This window comes from Sipha flava, unplaced genomic scaffold (assembly GCF_003268045.1).
Source record: "Sipha flava isolate LNK unplaced genomic scaffold, YSA_version1 361_pilon_pilon, whole genome shotgun sequence".
In the NCBI taxonomy this organism is placed as follows: Eukaryota; Metazoa; Arthropoda; class Insecta; order Hemiptera; family Aphididae; genus Sipha; species Sipha flava.
The window spans coordinates 34657-59875 of record NW_020273062.1 but is presented as its reverse complement, the minus strand read 5'-3'; the positions used below and the strand labels follow the sequence as shown (position 1 = coordinate 59875).

General features: G+C 28.1%; 3 protein-coding genes across 3 annotated transcripts in view; 2 read left to right on the top strand and 1 right to left on the bottom strand.

The window, feature by feature from the left end:
- The first annotated feature begins 1084 nt into the window (after positions 1-1084).
- LOC112687798 (mannosyl-oligosaccharide alpha-1,2-mannosidase IA) lies at positions 1085-15906 on the top strand. The gene is made up of 8 exons (XM_025560743.1): positions 1085-2272; positions 12077-12295; positions 12434-12613; positions 13727-13940; positions 14641-14865; positions 15074-15357; positions 15481-15597; positions 15657-15906. The coding sequence occupies exons 1-8, from the start codon at positions 1766-1768 to the stop codon at positions 15780-15782; spliced, it is 1872 nt and encodes a 623-aa protein (XP_025416528.1). The 5' UTR covers positions 1085-1765; the 3' UTR covers positions 15783-15906.
- Positions 15907-22365: 6459 nt separating this feature from the next.
- On the bottom strand, positions 22366-22689 carry LOC112687793. The gene has a single exon (XM_025560729.1). The coding sequence runs from the start codon at positions 22687-22689 to the stop codon at positions 22366-22368; it is 324 nt and encodes a 107-aa protein (XP_025416514.1).
- A 661-nt stretch (positions 22690-23350) lies between these two features.
- Positions 23351-25219, top strand: part of LOC112687804 — a 34472-nt gene continuing 32603 nt past the window's right edge. The window contains exon 1 of the mRNA XM_025560754.1: positions 23351-23737. The gene's annotated coding sequence lies outside the window, so the exon portion shown is untranslated. The remainder of the gene's footprint in view (positions 23738-25219) is intronic.

Here is a 25219-nt window from a genome sequence, read left to right as displayed (position 1 = left end):
GGACATGTAATGCGGAGCCAGGACTCTCTACTAAAAATGGTGCTGGAATAGAATCCAGTAGGAAAAAGGCCCTTGGGAAGACCAAAATTGAGATGGGAAGATATAGTTAAGAAAGATGTGGAAAGCTTAGGAGGCGGAACAAACTGAAAGAATTTGGCGATGAATGGAGACGGCTGGAGAATTGGTTGTGAAACGGAATGGTCCTAGCGGCCGTTCAACCCAAAAGAAAGAAAAGAAAGAAAGAATTAATTTTATTTTTTGAATTAAAAAAAATTTAAATGATAATTTTAACCTTTGAGAATTTTCGCTGTTAACAAATGTATCAAATATTCAATCATCTGAAATTTCAATGTCTCTATGAATAGATAATAATACGAGTCCGACAAGTCTTGATTATGAAGTTGAATTCGTGATTCGTAATTCGCGACCGATGCACAATATTATATGCATTATATACCTACTACCAGTGGCGTAATTGTGGGGGGGGATCAAGTGCCCTCTCTGACCATTTTTTGAGAGATAAAGGTATAATTTTGCCCCCTCCCCCAGATAATCCAACAATACAAATAGCACCTTATTACCTTTATTAAAACCTTTATTAATGAACTCTTATGAATATTATTTAACAATATTGGTACCTAGTACATGCTACCTACAATTTATGTTTATCTTAACTATAAAATGAGTTAAAAGACTTATGTAAAATCAAACAATTAGATATAGTGTATAAAATACATACAATAAAAATATGTTTTAACTGGTAAGGGGGAGGGGTGTCAGGGTTTTGGTAATAATAAATATATTATATTTCTCCCCTAGGTTTTTTCCCAGTTACGCCACTGCCTACTACCACAGATAGATAGCTGTAAAGTGTTAATATTTTTAAATATTTTTACTTTTTTAGCGATTTTCATAGACCATTAATATAATTTTCTTAACATTTCAGGGGGGGCTGCACCCTCCTTCCTTGGCTATGCCACTGATCTGTGGTCACATTAGATGCTAAACGAGATTGGGGAGCGGGAAAATTTGAATCTCTTGCGATACGCGCGTAGTTGTGAACCACATATTGTCGGTGCGTATGTGAAATATATAACCTCCGATGGATCTCGACAGTCGACCGTTATCGCGCGCAGGTGAAAAAATATCGCGACGGACTGGTCGTTGTCGTAACTCGCCGTCCGTTGATCGCTGATATGTCCGCGTAGAGCGTTGTTATTGTTGTTGGCGGAAGAGAAATCCGTGTCGAACCGATGTGGCCTTATGCGCTGCGCCACTACAACAATAATATAATATTACGGTTTGTTACCGGACCGCCGCAGCAGCTGAGCAGTGCGCGTAGGACAGTAGCGGCGCGTTCATTAGGTGATCGTCGACGTTCCGTAGGCGCGAGATATCATTAATCCATGCGTTTTTATTTTTATTTTCATTTGCTCATAATCGCCGCTGTTATTGTTCGGGACGGGTGAAACGAAAATAAAATACCGACATAATAATAGTCACTCGTCAGTATCATTGCGTTGTTGATATTGCACGTATTGGGGTCCGTTGCCGTGTGGTTTTCGTCGTCGTCCCGTCGCGGTTAGGAAATATAAGTGTTCTCGCGAAAAATATAAAAAAAAAAAAGTGAAAGAATCGCACGCCCGCGTCCGCCGCAATTGATGCGTTGTCCGGCGTCCAACGATGACTGCCGTCGTCGTTGTTACGTGAAAGTGCACGGTAAATCTCGGTAGTGTTCCCGCATTAGCAGCTCGCGCGAGGCGCCATGACGAACCCCACGCTGATGCTGCCTCAGTACCACAAGTACTTGAATGGCGCGCCCGTGCCGTTTAGCCGGCGCACACGCAGGAACAGCGAACTGTGCCTGGTCGTGCTGGTCTTCGTGTCGCTTACCATCATCTGTTTCGGCGCCGTGTTCTACTTGCCCGAGTTCAAGGCGACGTACAGTGGTACTTTCAACACGGTGTACAAGCAGATACAAAATGCCGGACCCGAGCTGCTGCTGCCAGCCCGCGGCAACGCTGGGCATGACGGCGTGCTGGAGGACCCGCATGCAGCTTACGACAAAAGGGCCCTGTCGGCTAAGATCGACGAGGACTACTCGGACAAGCGAAAGGTGTTGGAGAGGCCTGATACAGATTTTTCCGCCATCAAGCGTAACGACCAGAACAGCAATTTAAATTCTGTATCATCGATAATTTACAACGCCGCCGACACCAGTCAAAGGTACGACAATGATGAGCTGAGTCAGAAACGAAATAAAGTGAAAGAAGTAAGTGTATTTAGTATTTTTCATGTACTGATTAAGAATATGCCTGCTGATTTTATGTTTGATTGTTAAAACCTCATTAGGAATAATTACATTAGTTAATGTTAATGTTGTTGCCTTAATATTATTTGATGTATTCCTAGTTATTCATACATTTGAAATATTATAGGTAAAAATCTATGTACTTTGAATTTTAAATACTTCATTTATTCTTGGATTAAACACTATATACTAACAATTGATAAAATATTATAGTGTACCTACTTAGTACTATTTGAATTTCTCTTGAAATTATTTTTTTTAATACAATAAATATGATTTTTAATAAGCCTTACCATTGTATAAAAACATTATAATTTAACTATTGAAAGAAGTATACCATTTATTAAAAAAAAATTCTTTATTTTAGAAAAAAGAACAAATATTGATGATTCAACGATTTTGCATAAATCTAAGAAACTATCTAACTTTTTTTGATTCAAATCAAATAAATCGATATTGCTTTTTAAACATTTTATAAATGTTAAGAAATAAATTTAATAAATTGTGTCTTAAGTAGAAATATTATTACAGTAGTATTACTAGCTTACTAATATTAAATAATTTTTCGATTTTTTACTATTAGTAAAATCTCAGATCTAAAGCCTATAAATATTAAAATAAATACATCCATGTAGAACAGTGGCAATGCTAGTAACTTAATTTGCAATTATATTGCTGTTTTTTAATCTTATCTGAGTTTTATGGCTTTAAAATATTTAATATAGCCATGAATGCCCTTTAAAAAAAAAAAAAAACATTTGATTTTGGTTGTTATTAATATTTTTATGTGAATTTTTAAAAGTATGAAGTGAGAATAATAGTTGTCTTTCTACATTTGCGTAAGTTATTATTATATTGATTTAGTTAATTTTGTTTACGTAAAAATATTAGGTACACCATATTAAGAGATAAGAATTTTTTTCAAATTATCAGTTATTAATTTCGATAAATAATTTTTATCATGATCTATCATCAAATATGTCATAATATTTCTCAAAATTACTGTCTACTTATGATATTTATTCTTCATTTAACTTAATTTGGACGTCAATATAGTCTAAATGATTAATTTAAAAGTTTTTTTTTATTAATAAAAAATTTGTAAACCATTTCATGGAATTCTGGTTAGTAAATAGTTTATGACATATTAATATCATTTTTAATATACCTAACTGTTCTCAGATTCTTACATATAAATTGTATTGGTATTGGTATTGGTAAAATATTAAATGTCTTATTGTTATTACATTTTTAGTTTATTTAGCACATGTGTAAATTTTGCTTTATTTGCATATCTATTAATTGTACTGATTTCAGCTTTCAATATAACAGCCATAGTCAGATGATAGAAAGATTCAGTTGAATTTTTGCATTTACATTTCTATAACTCATTGGATACATAAAATATTAAATAACTTATTGTTATTACATTTTTAGTTTATTTAGCACATGTGTACATTTTGCTTTATTTGCACATATTTCAGCTTTTAATATAACAGTTATCAAGGCCATAGTGAGATAATAGAAAGGTTCAGGTGAATTTTTGTATTTACACATCTATAATTCTATGGATACAACAATATTTCAATTTTAAAATTTGAGTAAACAAAAAATTAAAAATATAGATTTCTAATCCCCCCTCCCTCTTCCATCAGATAGAAAAAAAAAATGAAAAATTGGGTGTCTTGGTGTCACTCAGGAAAATATTTGGAACAATTCTGTAAAAAAATTGGAAATTTTTTAAATAGTGTCATCACACAATGGGAACATAAAAAAGACCTGTTATTTTATACATATAAGGATATATGTTTATATATATATATAGGTATATAGGTATAGTGTATATAAATCAGTTTCAAACAATATTCAACTATGTAAAAATCTTTGTTATACTGATCTTATTTAAATAAAATCAATTCATTTATCCTAGATTAGATGTACATATCACAAACTATATTTTATTACTTAGTAAAACTTTTTTTCATCATTATATTATATTTAACAATTTTAAATATATTTGTATATAATATAAAGATATAAAATGTTAAATTTCTAATCTTTTATTTAAGAACCTAGTTTTTATATTAGTCACTTTGGCAGAATATGCTATTTTCATCCGTCAAATAACTTCCTGATTATATAGAATGATTTATTATTACTATATAATAGTTACATTAGTTGTCATTTATATAGTGACTACACTTTTATACTGTTTGTTGCCTAAATACATAATTTAATTTAATTTAATTGTCTTTAGAAAATTAATATTCATTCAAATTATATTTGGTACTTAGTTATTTTTTATTTTTTTAGTTATTTTTTATCATTATTATTTATTTCTAATGCTTAATTAAATATAATACCTTAAATCAGTGGCGTATATAAGAGGGGTGCCTAGTGGGTTACAGCCCCCCCCCCAAAATGTTTTAAAAAACTTAAAAATTATTTTAAACGTTTGTTATATTTTAGTGGTGCTTTATGCTTGTTTGGAATTTGCGTTAACGTCAAATCGTTTTGGGACACCTGTAAATTAACTGTAGATAAGTACCTACTGTGTCTTGTTAGTAATTCTTAAGTGGGCCACACACGTGCAGTTAAAACTGTACGATTCGACTGTACAGTTTTATCTGTACAGATAAGTCTTACGTGTGTAGGCTAATATGACATCATTTTTAGAACTGTGCAGTTGATCGGAAATGAATTGAAAGTACTAATTGATAAAACTGCGACAATTAAACTGCACAAATAAGACGATCCGTGTGTAGGCAAACTGTACACTGTACAGTTTTAATTTCATTACAGCCCATGGCAAAGTCGATTCGTAATTTTGAAAACTGAATAACAACGTATTTTATATTATTATTTATTATCCTTGCCATTTAAATTATGGCAACAAAAATACGTGAGTGGACGGAAGAATTTATCGAAATGTATCGTTTCGAACCGTGTCTATGGAAAGTCAAGCAAAAAGATTATCATGATCAAAGCAAAAAAGATGGTGCTTATTTATTTTGCTTATGCAAAATTAACCTAACTAAAGAAAAAAAGGTGCAAATAATTATCTTCATTCATCCTCAAGTAATTAATAAAATCTTTTATAGTAATTCTCAATTCTTTAATCAAATTTGTATGTGAATATTCACTTTTTTTTAACAACCATTATTTACACCATAAGTTACGTTTTTTACGTCTATTATTTTTTAAACACACATTAATCCGAGAACCGCAAGAGCGTCATCTGTCTTCGTCATGTTAATCGACTATAACTCCACGATTTATTCTAATTGTACAGTAAAATCACTCAGTTTTAACTGAAGGTGTGCATGCTGAAGTGTAAAAATATTTATATGTACAGATAAAACAGTACAGTCGAATCGTACAGTTTCAACTGCACGTGTGTAGCCCGTTTTAGATAGCAGTGGTAATTTACCTTTGTCCATAATAGTCCCTCCCGAAAATATTTTCTGTTTACGCCACTGCCTTAAATATAGGTGTAAAATATAAATTTTAGCTGTTTTTAAATGATTAAAAAAAATTGCCATACCCATAACTACTTATGACAATAGTTTTACATTTTACACGCCCAATCATGGTCGGTAATATAATGTACACCAAATCATAGTAAGATAAGGGACACTCAACCATGTTAATTTAAGATAAGAAAACACGAATATAAAGCATCTTTATTTGAATGTTGAAGGTATTATTTATTTTCTTGTTATTATTATTCTTTCTGTATATACTTGGTAATTGATCAATGAATGAGATTAAACTTGTTGATTAATCTTGATGATTACTATTTTCAGTGATCTGTTTTTACAGTGTGTTTTACTATTCAATTTTCTGTTCAGTATAATCACTCTTCAGTTTTCTATTTTTCAGTATTTTTTCAGTGTTTTTTTTTTAAGTTTGTATTAAATTTATATTTATTAATATAAATATGCTCGATATTGGTCAATCATTATTTTGATCTACAAAATTATTCAACTGGCCTACTATGCTACAGCTACTGTTTATAGCACCTTAGTACATAATTATAATTTTTAAATGATCTCAAGGCAAGATTATAAAAAATCCTATATATATATATTATAAATTATCATAGGCGTGCGCAGACTTTATTCGCAGGTTATGCAATAAGAAATATAAGGCCCCCCACAAATAAATTTTCTAATCTTCCCTTAATGTATTTGCATTTTTTTTAACGCATATAAGATTCAAGTTACAATCTAAGTTTTTGCATATATACTACTTAGCTTCTTTACTTCCCTTAGAATCTAAAATCACACATAGTTTTACAGTAGAATATTAAACATTGCACTGTAGAAATAAGTAGTTTGAAATTTGATTTATATTTATTAAAAAAAAATTTATTATTTAAGATCAAGTATGTACTATATTGAATGCTTTTGAATAATTTTAACATATTTATAATGTTGTTATTTTATGGAGAGTACTTAAAATCTAAAGTTCAAGTCTTCTTTTTATCGGCACACATGCTTTGAATTCATCTATTACATCTTCAATATTGATTTCTGATGCCATCTTTTGCTCGATAAATATTAACATCAGTGAATCAAGACGTTCTTGTAACATAGTGTTTCTAAGTTTAGACTTTACAATTGACAATTTGGAAATGTCCCTCTCACACGAGCAGCTTGTCACAGATATTGTTGCAAATTGTGTTAAAGCTTTATTGAAGTTTGACAATATTGTTTTTCGGTCGTTTTCTGATAATCAATTCAGCCATACTACTATTGTTTTAGTTGATGACCCTCTAATAGAAGTTCTATCAGACATATTTGTAATGAGCTTAATTTCAGACTCAAATGTAGTATTCAAATTAAATTTTTCCTTCAACATTGAAATATCATTACTATCAAGCTTTAATTGATTTAAATTTCCTGTGGCGGTAATTAAATTTAAAGTTTCTTAACTTAATAATAAATATGGGCCCCTCACATGAAGCCGCAGACTATGCAGCGGCATACCCTGCATACCCCGTGCGCACCCCTATGTAAATTATATTATACTGAAATCTATTTTGAAGGAGCTTTTTTGCAGTAAATCTAGTATTTACCGTGCTTAATGCATATCATATATTATGTATATTGTATATGTTTTTACACACGTGTTTTAATAATTAATATTATTACAGAATAAATATATTGATAACTAAGCTCGTGACGCACCGTATGACTGTTTTATTATATTCTGTGGTATTGTTCTATCGTGATACTTGTTTTTTGCTTTTGCTTATCAAAATTATATGTTATCAGAGTTTTTCTAATGGCGGGCGCGAGAGTAAAATAAATTGTACATTTAATATTTGTTATGAACCTTTTAGAAAAGATATTTTTAATTATTAATTCGAAATAAAATAATTCAATTCACAAAAAATAATATTGTATTTTTATTAAACCCACTTACTTTTTGTGTATTATTTTAAAGCATAAATAGGGGTTAGTAAAAAGTAAATTTATTTTGTATAGAATCATGGGACATGAATTATGGATAGTATCCCATAACTAATCATGATTGTTAAATATAAAGGTTATAAGAAAGTGGCCCCCTTTAACCTTTTTCAGCCCTACCAAATATTAATTTTGGGAGACAACCACATTTAAAAAAATCCCGAAATAATACATTGTGGGTCACTTGTTTATCTAGAATAGTAGCCCGGTATACTTCTAGTCCGGGCCTAATAATAATATCAAGAACCTTCATACAGAGTGTATCAAATCACTCTCCCAAATCGTCTTTTCAATCTAAACAGAATGATGGAAATACCACTCTCACACCAACCAGGCGTCCCAGTTCGCTATCTACATCACCAAATACTGAACAAGATAAAAATCATCAACAATTTGTTTTAAAAAATCGTTACTCATTATTTTCGAAGATTCCGATATAATCGATGATCCCGCTGACAATAAATATGACAACATGGATTTAGAAAACGAAACTGAATCAAATCTTAATTAAACCACCACTCCAATCTTTATTCGCACTATCAACAATATAAATTCATTTTATACAACTATCAAAGAAATAACAAAAGGAGAACAATTCACATGTAAAAATTCACTAAATGGTTTGAAACTATCCATGCAATCAGCAGAATTTGTCGTTCTGTCATAAAATTTCTTCGATGGAATTAAGCAGACTTTCATACCTATCAACTAAAAGAAGACAGGGCCTATTGTGTAGTAATAAGAAATCTATACCAACTACCCCTGTAGAAGAAATACAAAAATGAACTAATGATTTTAGGACATAATTTCACAAACATAAATAATGTCCTTCAACGTAATACTAAACTTCTAAAATCAGCTGATCTATCTTCAGACCAAACACCAATTATACTAACACTAAATGACTCATCAATTAAAATTAAAATAATTCCAACTCTTACTCCAGGAAAAACTATATGGTCTAAAATCCGAAGCATAATATAAAACCAAATCCCCCCCCCCTAATGTACCACTCAAAACATCTTCAGACATCAACTCGACTGTACTATTCTTAACGTCGAAAATTCAAAAAGCAGCACTTGATTCCTCTACACCCAGTACAACTTCTTTTGAATATAATCAACTACCACAACACATCTCTTATCTAATATTTGAGAAAAGATGTGCTCGCTCCAGATGGCAAAGAACACACTTACCCAATGACAAAAAAATATACAACAACCTCACCTCATCCCTGAAAATCACTGCGAAAATTCATCGCAGACAACTACCAAAAATACTTAAACTCCTTCACCACATCCAACAATTCATTACGAAAAGCCACTTACAAATATACTGAAACAAAAAAAATGTAATATCCCCTCTACGCTACCCGGCCAATATTCCAACTTCTAGCAACATAGATAAAGAAAATTTATTTGCCTCTGATTTAGAAATCAGATTCACTCCTCACCCTGACATATGCGACGTAGCTAACTTATCATTAATAGAATCTTCCTTGTATCAAGCCCTCCCGATGTCACTACCAACCCAGCATACATCCCCTTCTGAAATACAATTTATCATTAAAAAACTTCCAAAAAAAAAAATTTGGACACTATCTAGTAAATAATCACATTATTAAACAACTACCAAAAAAAGCCATCATTCAACTTTCACACATAATAAACTCTATCTTACGCCTATCCTACATACTTCCTTCGTGGAAGCATTTAATAATAGTGCTAATATATAAGCCAGGGAAACCTCCTGACCTTCCTTTATCATACCGCCCAATCAGTCTTCCCTTTTCCTTTCAAAAATTCTTGAAAACATCATCTTTAAAAGAATTTATACAATTATAACTGCAAACAACATAATTTCTACCACATAATTCGGTTTTAAAAATAACACTCTGCCCTCCATCAAATCCACCGAATTATTGATAAGATGCGACTACGTTGGAAAATAAACAATACTACTTAGTAGTATTCCTCAATATGGCAGAAGCTTTTGATCATGTATGGTATAATGGACTTTTACACAAAATCCGTTTTTTCACCTGCATCCTTATATCTCACCATTAAATTCTTTCTTGCAAAACGCACTTTTCAAGTTCGCATCGAAGATGAACTATGGATATCTCACCCCATAAAATTAGGAGTTCCTCAGGGAAGTATTCTTATCCCAACGTTATACAACCTCTACACAGCTGACATTCCACACTTAAAAAACACAACCCTAGCCACTAACATCACTAACGATGCCGTGATAATGTCCTCAAATAAATGTCTGGAAACAGCAACAGATCTATAAATGGAGAATAAAAATTAATGAAAGCAAATCAACACATTTACTTTTGACTTTAAATATTTACTCTCGGTCAAAAAAATACCCAACCAATAAAAATAAACAATAAAATAATCCAAACACAAGACTCGGTCAAATATCTTAGATTACACCTACATAAAAGACTCACTTAGGCTACACACATAAAAAATAAAAGATCCTCCCTCAACCTAAAACTTAACAAATTTAGAAAATTATCCCATTCTAATCTCTCTCTTGATAGTAAAATTCTCATATACAAACAAATCATTCGACCCTCAATGACATATGGTATTAAACTGTGGGGAACAACAATAAAATCCAACCTAAACCAATTCCAAGCTTTCCAATCTATAAACCTCTGACTTCTTTCAAATTCTCCATGGTTCGCCAATTAATCTCACGCTTAACAACGATCTGAAAATTCCAACCCTCACCATTCTAGCATATTTCCTCTACAAAAAATTTCACAAAAGCATCATTAACCATCCTATACTCTCATCGCTAATCTCTCCACCTTCAGACTCCCCAACAACCAAACCCGTCGACTAAAACGAAATTGGCCACATGACTTGCTTTAAATAAATTCTAAATTCTCTCAGATGTCATGGGGCACCCCCTTCTCACACTCCATTATGATTTGTACATAACTCATTAAAATTGCTTGCTGTAAAAAAAAAAGTTATAGCATTATATTGTTGAAATTAATAGAATTCTCTAATAATTTATTTATTTTCATGATATTTACTTTGATTATTAAACACTAAGATGATAACTATAAAATTTTAGCATTATCATTCATTTGATTTTGTTATTAAACCAAACTTTCAAAACTTATTTTATGATTCATTAAAATTTTAAACCTAATTAAACTTAATAAAAGCAATATGAATATTAAAAATTAATTCCATATAAATTATACTTAACATTTTTAGAAATACTACTTTATGACAATAACATTTTAAAATTTAAATATAATGCTAAGACCTAATATAGGGTTTAGAAATTGTTTCAGTTCAAAAAAATTCTTTTACATCTTGAAAAAAAGAACAGAGATATTTAAATTCATTTTAAAATTAAGATTTTTTTTGTAATAAAATTTTTGGATAAACGCTATGCCAAATTTCTCACTAAAAAATAAAGCAATGAATATACTTAAAATGTTATTTTTCTAAATCATTTCTTCTATCAGTCCTAGTTGTATTTAAAATTTTAATTTTTAGATATTTGTGTATTATACTTTTTTTATTTTAAATAATATAAAATATAATACTGAGTTGTTAATATTTTATGCAATGAAATTCTATTTTTATAAGTAATGCATTTTTTTCTTAAAAAATGATAACTGTCTTGTTTTTTGTCTAAAATATAAAAGAAGATAAGTTTATTCAACAGTCGTATAATTGCATGTATTATATTTTCCTAAATAGGTATTCAAATTAAAATCCATAGAAAATAATATAATGTAAACTGGAGTGGATACTGGTGAAATTCTTTGAATCAAAAAAAAAACTTTACATCAATGCATTTTTGGAAATTTTAGATTGCAATATAATTTTTTAAAACAATGATTTAACTCTGGATTTAACTATGTTTCAAAAAAAAAATATATATATATATATAGAAGAAATTGTGAGGAATCTAAACTACAATTATATCTGTATCTTATATGATTTCAACTTGTTTACTTATTTCTGGGAAAAAAAAGTTTCACTAGTATACACCTTTCACTTAATAGAGTTTACAAGTTTGAAAATTGAATGATATTATTATTATGTTATTATTAGTATATTATTATTATTATTAGTGCATTTTGCTTAAATGAAATAGTTTGAAAAATATTTTGTTATTATTTGAGGTTATGATTTGTATTTATTTTTCAATGTCATTTCATTATTTTTTATTTATAGGCTACTATTTTTAAAACAAATTCATAACTAATTCAAACTAATTCATTATATAATTTTTTTTATTTTTTTTTTAGATGATGAAGCATGGTTGGGATAATTATGTAAAATATGCATGGGGTAAAAATGAATTAAAACCTGTATCAAAACAAGATCATTCTGGAAGTGTATTTGGATCAGCAAATATGGGTGCAACTATTGTGGATTCATTAGATACTTTATTAATTATGGGTTTAAAAGATGAATATAAACTAGGAAGAGATTGGGTTGCTAATAATTTTACTTTAGAAAATGTGGTAAGTAAATTATTTTTGAGGAATTTTCTTTAAAAATATATAAAATAAAATCCGTTTTTAAATGTTTTTCTTATTCTATTATATTTGTAAGTGTGACTATTTGATGTATTATTAATATATTGTATTTGTTTTTTACAGAAAATAGATATATCAGTTTTTGAAACAAATATTCGTTTTATTGGTGGTTTTCTAACTTGTTATGCTATGACAGGTGATACTATTTTCCGAGATAAAGCTGAGTACATTGCAAAAAAACTATTGCCTGCATTTCAAACTCCTACTGGCATTCCATACTCACTAGTTAATCTAAAATCTGGTGTAAGTAAAAAAATATGAGGAAACATTCAATTTTCAACTATCTATATGTAGCCTAAAAAATCTTTTAAAAATTATACTATCTACAGCTAATTGCAATATAATCATTCTGTGAATAATCAAAATTTACTATTATTTTTTGAATTACAAATTGATTTTTTCATAAACCAGTACCATTGATGTTAATGGTTTTCTTTTTATGACTTGTCAATTTTAAAATGACCCATTTTAAAGTACCAACTGGGCATAATTTTCTATCGCATACTTATTATGATTATGACAATTAGAGTAATGCTACTGATCAAAATCATGGTAAAACTTATACTTATCTCATTTCACTCAGAAACTTTATAGTTTTTAAAAAATCCATAGCCTGGTAAGACTAAAACATACTTCTTTTCACTTAGTGTTTAATTTATCATCTACTTTTCATTTATCATAAATCAATAAAAATAAATTTTAATGTTTATAATGCTACAATGCAAATTTGCCAATTTACAGCAAAAAATTGGGAGATGCCATCATTTTTGGTATACTAAAAGAGTGACTTCTATTATACGGAGAAATATTTACTATGAATTTATTATAATTTCAATATTTTAAATAGCAATAAAATTAAACATATTTTTCTTAGTTGACTTTTATCTTTTTCTTTTTTATAAAACAATACAATTAAAATATATTTAACATATTTTTTTATCTTTTTTTTATATATATTTTTATAATAATAACAGCACTTTTATTTATAATTCTGCTTATACTTAAAATTTTCAATTTATACATTATTTATTTTTAATTAATTTAAGCAGTAGCGTATTTTCAGGGGGGGGGGTCTGGAAAAAGGTTCAAAAATCTTAGGTACAAAGAAAGATAACATTAATTTATATAATGTAGTTGTAAATAACTCTTTATTTGTATTTGTAATAATAGAATAATATAATTATTAATTTATACTTTATATGTATTTTTTATAATATTATAAAATTATTTATTTTTTAAAAAAATTAAAAAAAATCTGCACAAAGTTGAAAATAGGTCATTTATTATAAGCAATTTTTATTGTTATTTTGTAAAATTATATCAAACTTTTGTAATTTTATTATTTTTATTTTCCAGAACAGCAAAAATTATCTATGGGCAAGTGGTGGTAGTAGTATATTATCAGAATTTGGTACTCTACATTTAGAATTTGTTTATTTATCTGACATCACTGGCAATGATATTTATAGACAAAAAGTTGAACACATTAGACAATTTGTGAGAAGTCTTGATCGACCTAATGGGTTGTATCCAAATTTCTTAAACCCAATAACTGGAAAATGGGGACAACGTAAATAATACAATTGAATCGCTAACTGCAGAAACGGGATAAGTCCATTTTTATCAAATTTGATTTTATTATCATTTTTTGTTAAGTACGCGTAAATACATCGTTTACTGTAGAAAGGAGTCAAATCCGACTATCCAAACGCTTAATATAGCGTTTGGAAATTTCACTTTACTGCAGAGAGGGAACATATCATGTTCAGTTTTTCATCATTCCTGAAAAATTAGGAAAAGTGTACTTGTCCTGTTTCTGCAGTTAGCTATTCATTTATATTTCATATAAATCGTATTTATATTTCATATACATATTTCAAAAGTGACCAAGTATAAAGTCAGAACATTACTGATTTAATTCTCAAAAATATTAAAAAATGTGTCTGTAGCTTATTATTAGGTAGTTGTTATAAATATTTATAATATATAAATTATAATTAGTATATAATCAAAGATTAAATATATGTATATATACTTAATATTAATTAATTTAAACCAGATTTTATACTATGGTATCATATACAGTTGTTATACTTTTTAAATATTCCAATACATTTAAAAAATATTTAATTTATTTTAACTTCAATTTTTATTCATATTTACTTCTTATTTATTAATTTGTTTAAAACTTATTCAGACTTAATAATATTTATATGCAAGTATATTTAATATTATGTATTTAGTTTATATATCTATTCTAATTTTTTTAGGTCATATATCACTTGGAGGCCTTGGTGATAGTTTTTATGAATATTTATTGAAAGCATATATACAGTCTAATGGCAAAGATTTAGTTGCCCGTGACATGTTTGATGATGCTATGGCTAGTGTAATGGATAACTTAGTTCAAACTTCTTCTAGTGGGCTAACATATTTAGCTGACATGCGTTTTGATAGACTTGAACATAAAATGGACCATTTATCGTGTTTTGCAGGTAAATAGTATTAATTTGTTGCACTAAATATACAACATTATTAGTAGCAACCATAATAAAAAAACCTAAGATCTATTATAAATTTGATATTTAATTTAATTAGTGATAAAATATACATTTATATATGTATTGTAATAGTTTTTATTTGAACATGTTAACATGGTTTTTTAAAAATAAATATATTTATATTATGCATGTCCAATTTCAGGTGGAATGTTTGCTCTGGCTGGTGAAACCCTTGGCAGTGATTCATCTAAACACTATAGTGAACTTGGAGCTAGTTTAACAGAAACATGTCATACAGCTTATGATAAGACAGCTACAAAATTAGGACCAGAGGCTTTTAGATTTAATGATAATTATGATGCCGTTGCCATACGTGGCACTGAAAAATATAATATTCTTCGGCCTGAAACGGTCGAGTCATATTTTGTTTTATGGCGATTAACTCATGATAATAAATACCGAGAATGGGGCTGGGAAGCCGTTCAAGTAAGTTATTTTTCTTATCTATATTAAGTTATTAAAATATATATATATATATATAAATAGTTAAGATATACATTTTTAAATAATTTAACAAATGTATTAATTTATATAAATATGTTTATCAAGGCTTTTGAAAAACACTGCAGAGTATCAGGTGGATATAGTGGAATAAGAGATGTTTACCAAATAAATTCAATTAAAGATGATGTTCAGCAAAGTTACTTTTTTGCTGAAACTCTAAAAGTATTTATTATGAATTTAAAAAGGTATTACAATCTTAATAATCATCAATTTTATTTTAGTATCTATATCTATTATTCAGTGATGACAATCTTATCCCATTGGATAAATGGGTTTTTAATTCAGAAGCACACCCACTTCCAGTTAAAGGACGTAACTCTCAGTATCGAATGTATCAATCTGAGTAAGTTTTATAATTGTTGTGAATTATATACTCAGAAGGCCAAGTATCATTTGTTAATTCATTTTTAATTATAAATCAACTTATACTTAACATTTAAAATTCTAAATTTAAGTTTTTTAAAATTGTTTAACTTTGGCATAAAATTGTGTAATCATTTAGTTTATACAAATTCAATATATATATATATATATATATATATATATATATATAAATCATAATATATAAACTGCTGTGTTTATATATACAAGGTTATTTAAATATTATTTTATTAGAATAAATTGGTACACTTATATTTAGTACATGTATTATTTGTAGATTTTGTTTTGTTAACCTAATTGAATTACAATTTAATGATTGCATATAATTAATTTTCTGTGATAATAAATTAATTTTTTCTTTAGCTATAGTTCAAATTGTAAGCAAGGTTCTTTGTTGTTGTTTACCAAATTATTTTTATTTTTAATAACTATTTTTTTTATTTTTTTTTTTTTTTTTTTTTGACATCTTAAAATATTTGTAGTTTGTGTATTATACATTATTCTAAATAAATATATTTAATATACATTTAAAGCTTAGTGTTTATGTATTTATTATTAATGTAATATTTTTAGCACTAGGTATATATATATTGATGTATGTTTACATATATATGTATTATGCTGCCGCACTCACTTTCATGTACATGTCATTTATATTCATTAAATCAAAATATTCAAGAGCAATTTATAGACATGAAATAGGTGTATGCCTGACAAAAATAAAAATACATCTAGTGGTTCAGTTTAAAATGTTAAAATTGTTAAATGAGATTAATTGTATCACTTAAGTATATACTGTAGTACTTTTACAACTTAGCAAATTCTTGACGAGAATAAATTTGCCAATTTGTAATATTGAATATTAAAAAAAAAAAAAAAATGATATTCTCCAATCTGATACAAAGTAGATTTATTTACTTATCCAAATATTTAAATTGAACTACTAGAAAAAAGTACCTTCATTTTTGTCAGTCTCCAATGTTGTTTTTATGAAAAATTAATAGGGTTTGCAAGTTTGTTAACCATTATTATTTATTACTCATGTGAATTAAAACTTATTTCAAATTATTTAATTTCAATACTTTGAAAAATGTCAAATACTTATATAATTTTTAAATTATAAAATTAATTCAAAAATTCAATAGAAAAAAAAGTATGACCTTTGTGTATTAATATAATAGATACATTAGTATTATAAGTAGTTTTTACTTTTATTTGACAATACCATGTTTATGTCTTATGATCAAATCTGAATTTATGATGTAAACATATCATCACTGGATAAAGAATAGTGGTTTAAAAATATAATAAAAATTTTTGATTTACTTATTAATTTACTAGAATAACTAGAATATTGAATTGAAATATATATTTCTCTTCTTCAGATTCAATTTGTTGAGAATTATTTACATTAATATGATTTATTAAAAATTAATTAATGTAATTTAAGTTTTTTTTTTCAAGTTTAACTGTTATATATATATATTAAATTTATTCTAACTACATATAAAAAATTCTGATAAATGCTCTGTAGTTAATAATTGTTTGACACTAACTATTCATAAACATTATATTGTTCAGTTAAACAAATTTAATTTAGAATCAGTTTCTAATTTATTTAATTTATCTTCCTTCGATGCCTTTCCCAACAGCCTTTTTATTTGAATTATATTTTGTAATTTTGAATAAAATAAAAATAATAAATTTAATTTATATAGTATAATTTGTTAAAAAAAAAAAAAATTCTTATAGTTGTGTTAATTTTTATAGTTATTTAAATGAGTAAATGTGTCTTTTGTATTATATATTCCAAATTGTGTGCTTGGCAAAATAATTCATTTTTAACATTTTTAAACTAAAGGTATTAGTGGGTTTTTTAAGCTAAAATTGAAAAATAACTTTTATTATTATGTTTGAACTGTTTACATACATTTTGAACATAATTACCCTGCACTTGGTTTATATCTTATACCAAAAAAAAAAAAAAAAATGCACCATTTAACTCTTGTGTATTCATCTCATCTCATCTTAACTATATAATTAGTTTTGTATTAATGTATTTACATGCAGGTACACGGAGCAGAGTATTCCATGATATGTATATAACAAAAATATGTATAGCTAATACTATAGATTTGTATAGAATTTTAATTTTGATCTATATATTTCCTAATATTCATATGACTACATCACTACATTAATTGCATTTCTATTTTTTTAAACCAAAAAAAGTAAAATATATTTGAATTTACAATGCTCAATTGGTGTTTCAAATGTTTTCAAATATATTTTCATTATTTAATTCACTGTTGTTTTTTGCTATGAATTATTATTATTTATTTTATATAAGTTACAAAAACATCTCATTCTTTATTTTACATTTTTTATATATAAAGAACAGTGATATATTGACAACTTCATCATGGTTTTTCTTTTATTACCATATATAATGAAATATTCATGTACATAAAAAAAAATTCATTACAATACCCTATTGATGTATTCTGTTTATTATTTATTTTTTACAATTGTATACTATTAATAAAGGTTGTCATTCAATATTTATGTTTATTTCATTTATTTTACAGTTGAAATTTATAACATTTTTTTTTTTTTTTTATCATATGTTAACAATAAGTTAATTTTACTTTTTAGAAAATTCTAAAAATAATTTCTTATTATTGTCTTTTAACTAATATTGCCTTTTTTATTTAGTAATTTAGTATTGTATTGATATTATTAATATAATACAAGATATTCATTATGTACAATTTTTTTGGGTTGGAGTAACTAAGATTTCCTACTGTGAAAAATGTTGTTGTATAATTGTTATATAATTTATTATAATTTAGTAGCAGCTATTATGATATAATTGGTAAAATTATCAATTACAGTTGTGTTTAATTTTAATATAAATAGAAAAAAAAGATAACATAGTCATGATTTATCATCAAAATATTTATTTTATTTTCAATACATTTTATTGACTGCATATAATTGTATAATTAAACAAATTAATAATGCAGATTATATTGTCCATAAGAATCATACTTTTTTATATGGCAAATTTAATATATATATATATATACAAGGTGTGTGGCAAAAGTCAGTTCCCTGATTTACAAAACAAATAAATCGTGAAAAACGAATTTACCGTTATAAGCTTGCATGTTTATTGCAAGCAAATAAACATTTATATATATCACACGTTTGTACAACAATCATAACACAAGGTCTACTAATTTTACCGATAATACAACTTGCTGCCATTTTTATTAGTGCAGCTTAAAGTTCATACTTGTTGCGTGTACATCAAAAACAAGATAGTAGGAACTTACTTTTGCTGCACCTTGTGTATATATATATTATTCCATTTTTTACAAGTAAATTTTTGTATTGACCATTTCGTTTAACTACTCAATTAATAACCTGCTATATTAATGTTCAAAAAAATTATACATATATATACAAAATATATACCTAATGTTATGTTAGCATTTATTTTGAATTTGTAATCCTCTGTACAAACTTAATATATAAAATGTATGTAAATCAAATTGTATAACTAATGTAATTCATTAATTTTCATGGTAACGTATATTTTATAGTGATATCTTGTTAAGTAAATTAATTATAAATATCATTATGAGGTGTTATCAAGCTTTTAGTTGAGTTTAGAATAAATAAATTTAAAAGTGTGTTAAAGTTTATTTATAAAATAATAAAAACCATTAAAAATAAATAGGCGTATTTTGTCGTGTTAGAAAATATTAAAGTATACTTCTGAGTGCATTGTAACCACTAAAAGTATGTTTTACTACTGTTTACTGAATATCAACTAGTTATTATTTATACTGTTCCACTTCAGTTCAAACATTGAACATTTATTGTTTGGATATTAGATACAATGAGGATCAAGTATATATAAAATGTACAAGTTGTTTACATCCTTATAAACCTTTGAATGATCACCATACATTTTTAACTTTTATTTATTTATTTCATATAACTTTTAACACAAATCAACTTAAATATCAAACTTTAACTAAAATATAAACTAAAACAATAAAAAACCTGATATAGATGTAAAGATATAATGGTATAACTTAAAATAGAACTATAATTAGTCAAAAATCATAAATATTAAAGATGAGCAGTTCTTGCGATGTGGGTTCATAGACACATGTCAAGGTTTGTTATCTAGGTGATTGCTACGGGTGTCACTGCATGCAGGCCTTCAAAACCTTGATTAAATTTTCTATCTTGGCAATTGACTACTATATGATTTATTGTACCCTGTTTCCGCAGTCACATACTAGGTTATCTTGGAACCTAATGTATGAGGTAACCACGCCGACCATGACCTGTTCGCAGTCTATTTAACGTGGACCAGGTACAACGAGGAAGATTCATTTCTAGAACTCTATTATTAGGGTCACATAGTAGCTTCCTATTTGATGCAGTAAGGCTTGCACATTCTTTTCACCATTTCTCAGCGCCAGTGGCGTACCGATAAAGTGGCATGACGGGCAATGAGCCACGGGCTACGACTCTAGAGGCCCATCAAGAATAATTATAGCAAATTCAAAAACAAATTACCATTATAGTTATATACAGGGATTGGGAATTAAAGCATTTGCTTATTTTTATGGATTGAATTAAAATGTAGCAGAGTGATATAGAAGTGTATATTAAGTTATAACACGTACAATTATGAAATTTAAAAGTGCCTTTTTTTTGCTTATTTCCAGTTTTTCTGATTATTTTTGCTTATTTGACCAGTTTTTTTTTTTTAATGTTTTGATAGTTTTCTCCAGCAAAGTCGTTTTTGATAGAATTAAAAATAAAAATAATTCTTCTTATCTACGTTGTCACGTAGTTTGTCGCCGCCCGAAGTATTGTTGTAGGATTAACAATGTATTCCAACGCTGAAAATAGAACTGAGTCTCAAACGTCAGAATGATCAAAGCAGAAAGAACAGTTTACATTTTATTTTTCAGAAATATCACTTAGAAAATCCATGAAATCCTTAAAGTCTTAAAAGTGAAGATTTATTTTTATTTTATTTGATTTTTTAGTTAGAATTTTATAGTTTTTTTTTTTAATAAATATTTTTACTTGATTTTAAAATTTTTAAATGCTTATTTTAGTGCTTATAATTATGTTTTTTAAGCGCTTATTTTAATGATTTTAAGTACTATAAGTCCCGAGCACTGGTTATATATATATATATATATATATATATATGTATATAGTTATGATGTTGGTCGTTATGATGCAGTTTTTGCGCTTCAAATTAGATTTGTTGAAACTCAAAAAGCTTCAACAAAATGTATACTTTGCAGCTCGAAGTTAGATGAACGAAATGAAGCTGAAAGGATTAAAAAACAAATTGAAAATTATAATTTTATTTGCACTTTAGTTTTCAATGTAAAGTTTTTAAAATTATAAAAATAATATTACACTAAACATGTTTTTAATCGTTTGTAACTTTAAAGGGCAGAATCTTGTAGGTGGTTATATTTTGTAGGCAATTCATCATAACTCCTTTTTCCAAATTTGTAAAACTAATGGCCTATTGGATTATTTAGCCACGGGCAATAAAATTTTTGATTACGCCACTGCTCAGCGCTATCAAACCCTAAAATTATCAGTGTTCTGGCTTACTCGACTGATGGACTCCTGGATTTTAACCGTTGATTAGGTGTTTGAAGCATCATCTGATATAAAAGAGAACGATTGTAATCTACAGACTTTTTAATGGTTTTAACAAGTGCATCTTTCCTACGAATGTATGGTGGTTTAATGTTTGCCAGTGCCGGTAGCCATTGCAGTGGTGTAGATTTAACAGTTCCGCTTATTACTCTCATTACGCTATTGAGCTGCGTATCTATTTTGCTTACATGTGTGCTGTTAAATCAAACTCGGGACCCATACTCTGCTGTATTATAAACTAGGCTCAATGCTGTTACCTACCCGTGAGATCTTAGTATCTGCACTCCACTAACCAGCAAGCACTTATACCAGGTTAGCCCGAGACCGAATCTTTTTACTGAGGTTACTCAAATGCTCATTAAATGTGAGCGCTATACCCAAATATTTAGGGAAAATATTATGATTTACACTTATTACGTCAAATTCAATCTTAAGCTTGTCATAAGCGTGTCTATTGTTGAGGTGAAATGTACAAACCTCTGTTTTCCTAGGGTTTGGATTTAGGCGCTAATTAAATACGTGGAAATACGTGTTCATTAACTCTAGGTTTTTGGTTAAGATTGCACTTCCATCTTTTAAATCTTTATACCGGAACGCTATAGCTATGTCATCCGCAAATTGGAACTTAAGCCATTCTATCATTGGGATATCGTGCATGTATACATTGAACAATGTTGGGACTAGAACTGATCTTTGAGGGAGCCTATTATTTACTGTTTTCCATTTGCTTCTCCTTTATTACTCAGGTAAACTTGGAAACGTCGATTTGCAAGGATTCCTTCCAAGAACGCCACTAACTTACTACAATAACTTACTGATAACCTTGCTAAACTTTTAAAGCAGTCCATGTCTCCAGATCGTGTCATAAGCAGCGGAGAGATCAAAGAAGGCTACGCTGATTCTTAGCTTTTTCTGGAAACCAGCTTCAATTAGTGTTGTTAAGGCGATAACCTGTTCTTCGCAACTTTTGTTGTTCCTGAAGCCTGCTTGTTTTACCGGAATAATCTTGTCAATATGAGGTTGTATTCTCTCTAGGATCTTGTATGGGATGCTTAGCAGTAAGATTTGGCGATAATCTGCAGCCTCGGTTCCTAACTTTCCCCGCTTTAGAAGTGTGATTACTTTAGCCCTTTTGAACTTTTGAAATGCTTGCTGCATCTAATATGTCACTGTAGAATTTAGCTAGCCACTCCCGTGCTCTGGGACCAGCGTGTTTGATGAATTTGGGGTATATCCCATCAAAACCAGCTGCCTTATTTAGTTTGGTTTTCTTAAGGCTTAAACCTTAATAAATTTATTAATCTCATCGAGCGTGAAAGGTGCACCAATCATAGTATGTTGTTATAGTTTTTTCTTTTGACGTCTAAGCTCTGCTCTTATGGTCCTACTGTGATCCTTGCATGATTTGGTTTTGCCCATCTCGATACAACTTAGTTTGGATTCAGAATTTCTTGTTTCTTCTTGCTATGGCTATAGTTAGCCTAGTCTCTTTATCAAGCTCCACGCTTTGTGACTCGTGTGTGTGAAGTCTAATTCCGCAGTAGTTTCACTCCATATATACTTCTTTTTATAATTAAGCCTACCAATGAGATAATTTACTATTGTGCTGTTATTATTTTCTTGAAAATCTTCAAATAATTTTGTACAATTGTAGTGAGCCCAAGGCTCAGCATAATTTAATAATCAATCTAATTAAGTATAAATATTAATAAATGTGCCTACGTGTAGGAAACCCAGGGCAAAGGTGAAAACAACAAGTAGTTTCCACCTATGAACATAGAAATGCTAAATCGACAGTAAAAGAAAGTAATATTAGAATTAGGCCACTTTTACGTCATTGGAACCTGTATAAATACGGGTTGAGCATTTAGCATTATTCAGATGTAGATAGGTAGTTAGACTGATCATTTCCCCTGTTAAATAAATTATTGCTCGTCGTGGACATTGTAACAGCCACATCGCCGCGAGTAATAATTCTCTACCCAGTTTTTAACTGTTATTAATATTTTGTGTTTATTCTAAGTGTTAAATCAATAAACCAGTAATTTTTCTAAGTATTTAATTAAAAGTGTTCAATTATTAATATTACCTATCTCTCTCAACACGTCTCAAGATTACGTACAACGTGCTACGTCGTTAAATAATTAATGTGTTACCGATCGTAGTGCCTGCACAACGCTCGCTACACAATCTTCATCCCAGCTAGGTACGTAAAGTTTCCTAAAACCCCTAGGAATTTGGTTTACTCATTTTTAACTCATTGATGACTACATGCAGATTTTTTCTAGATTTCTGTTTGTGGTCATATGGAATCAAAGTTAATTGCCCTGTGTGGTACGTAAAAGTTTCGAAGGGCATTTTAATTGTTCATACCTATATGGAATTATTTACATTTTGACAACAGATTAGAATTTTTTCTTCTGTGGACAGTCATTCATAAAACATGTTTATCAACACTCCTTGTCCCTTCTTTATTGTTTGTTTGTTTCTTACTGCGCACCCCCGCGCATGTTGTATAAACAGGATCAGATAATAAGAATTGTTTTAAAAAGGTAAATCAATCAACCTTGCCACTCATAATATAGAAACTATAGTTACTTAAATGCTTACTCGTATATTATTTTAAATCATTGTTAACTCATAGACAAGGTTAGTTTGATGATTGTTAACGTCATCTAATTTTTTCAGATGAATAATAAACAATTCCTATTAGTTATAACTAAACCATAAAAAAATCAATAATAATTAATAAAAAAAAAATAAAAAAATAATTAAACACAATAAATATATTAATATTAATTAATCAATCCATAATTCAATATTTTATAATGAAAAAATTGTTAACATGACTCTGTACATAATCTGAGTTTTCAATAACTTTCATATTAATATTTAAAAATATCTAAAACTATCGTTTATGTACTAAGAGTTCCTTTAATTTGAAAATAGCTTAAAATAGATAATATACAGACTGCTCGTTCATCACTACTTTAAAATATAATATAACGAATCACGTGAAAAATTTGCAAGAAATATTTCACAAATATTAATTTTTAGATCCGAAATAATGTTCTAAAGATAATTAAATAAAACCTAGATTTTGAAGATAAAAAAAATTCAAAAGATTCTTCATTTAACCACTCCAACGTAGGGGTTTTTTCAACCATTTCAGAAACACCTTGTATACATTCTCCCATTAGTGAAATTTAGCTAGAAATAATAAAACAGTTTTTTTTTTTTTTAATTTCATTAGTAGCAACAATCAATTTCAATATTACAAGAAAAATAATACTCTAATGTATATATTATAATTTTTAAAGTTTCGATGAAAAAATGTTCTAAGTGTAATAGATTTTGTATAAATTACACTTCATATTTTTTCCGATCAAACTTGTAAGCAAATTTAAATTTTTACCCCTTTACCGATTGGGAAAAATAAAATTTTCATTTCTATACAATTACAATTTAATTTTACACAAAGAATTATGACGCAAGATATTTTCAGATCAGAACTTCAAAAGTTTAAAAATTAATGGTTTAAAATAATATAAAAACCAACAAAGTATATTTTCAATTAGGCTGAAACCACAACACGCCTGTAAAAATGTGTTGATTAATTCATATTTTCGAAATAATTAATAAGTTAAATAAATTTCGGTAATATTAAAAATTATAGTTTGGTATTATA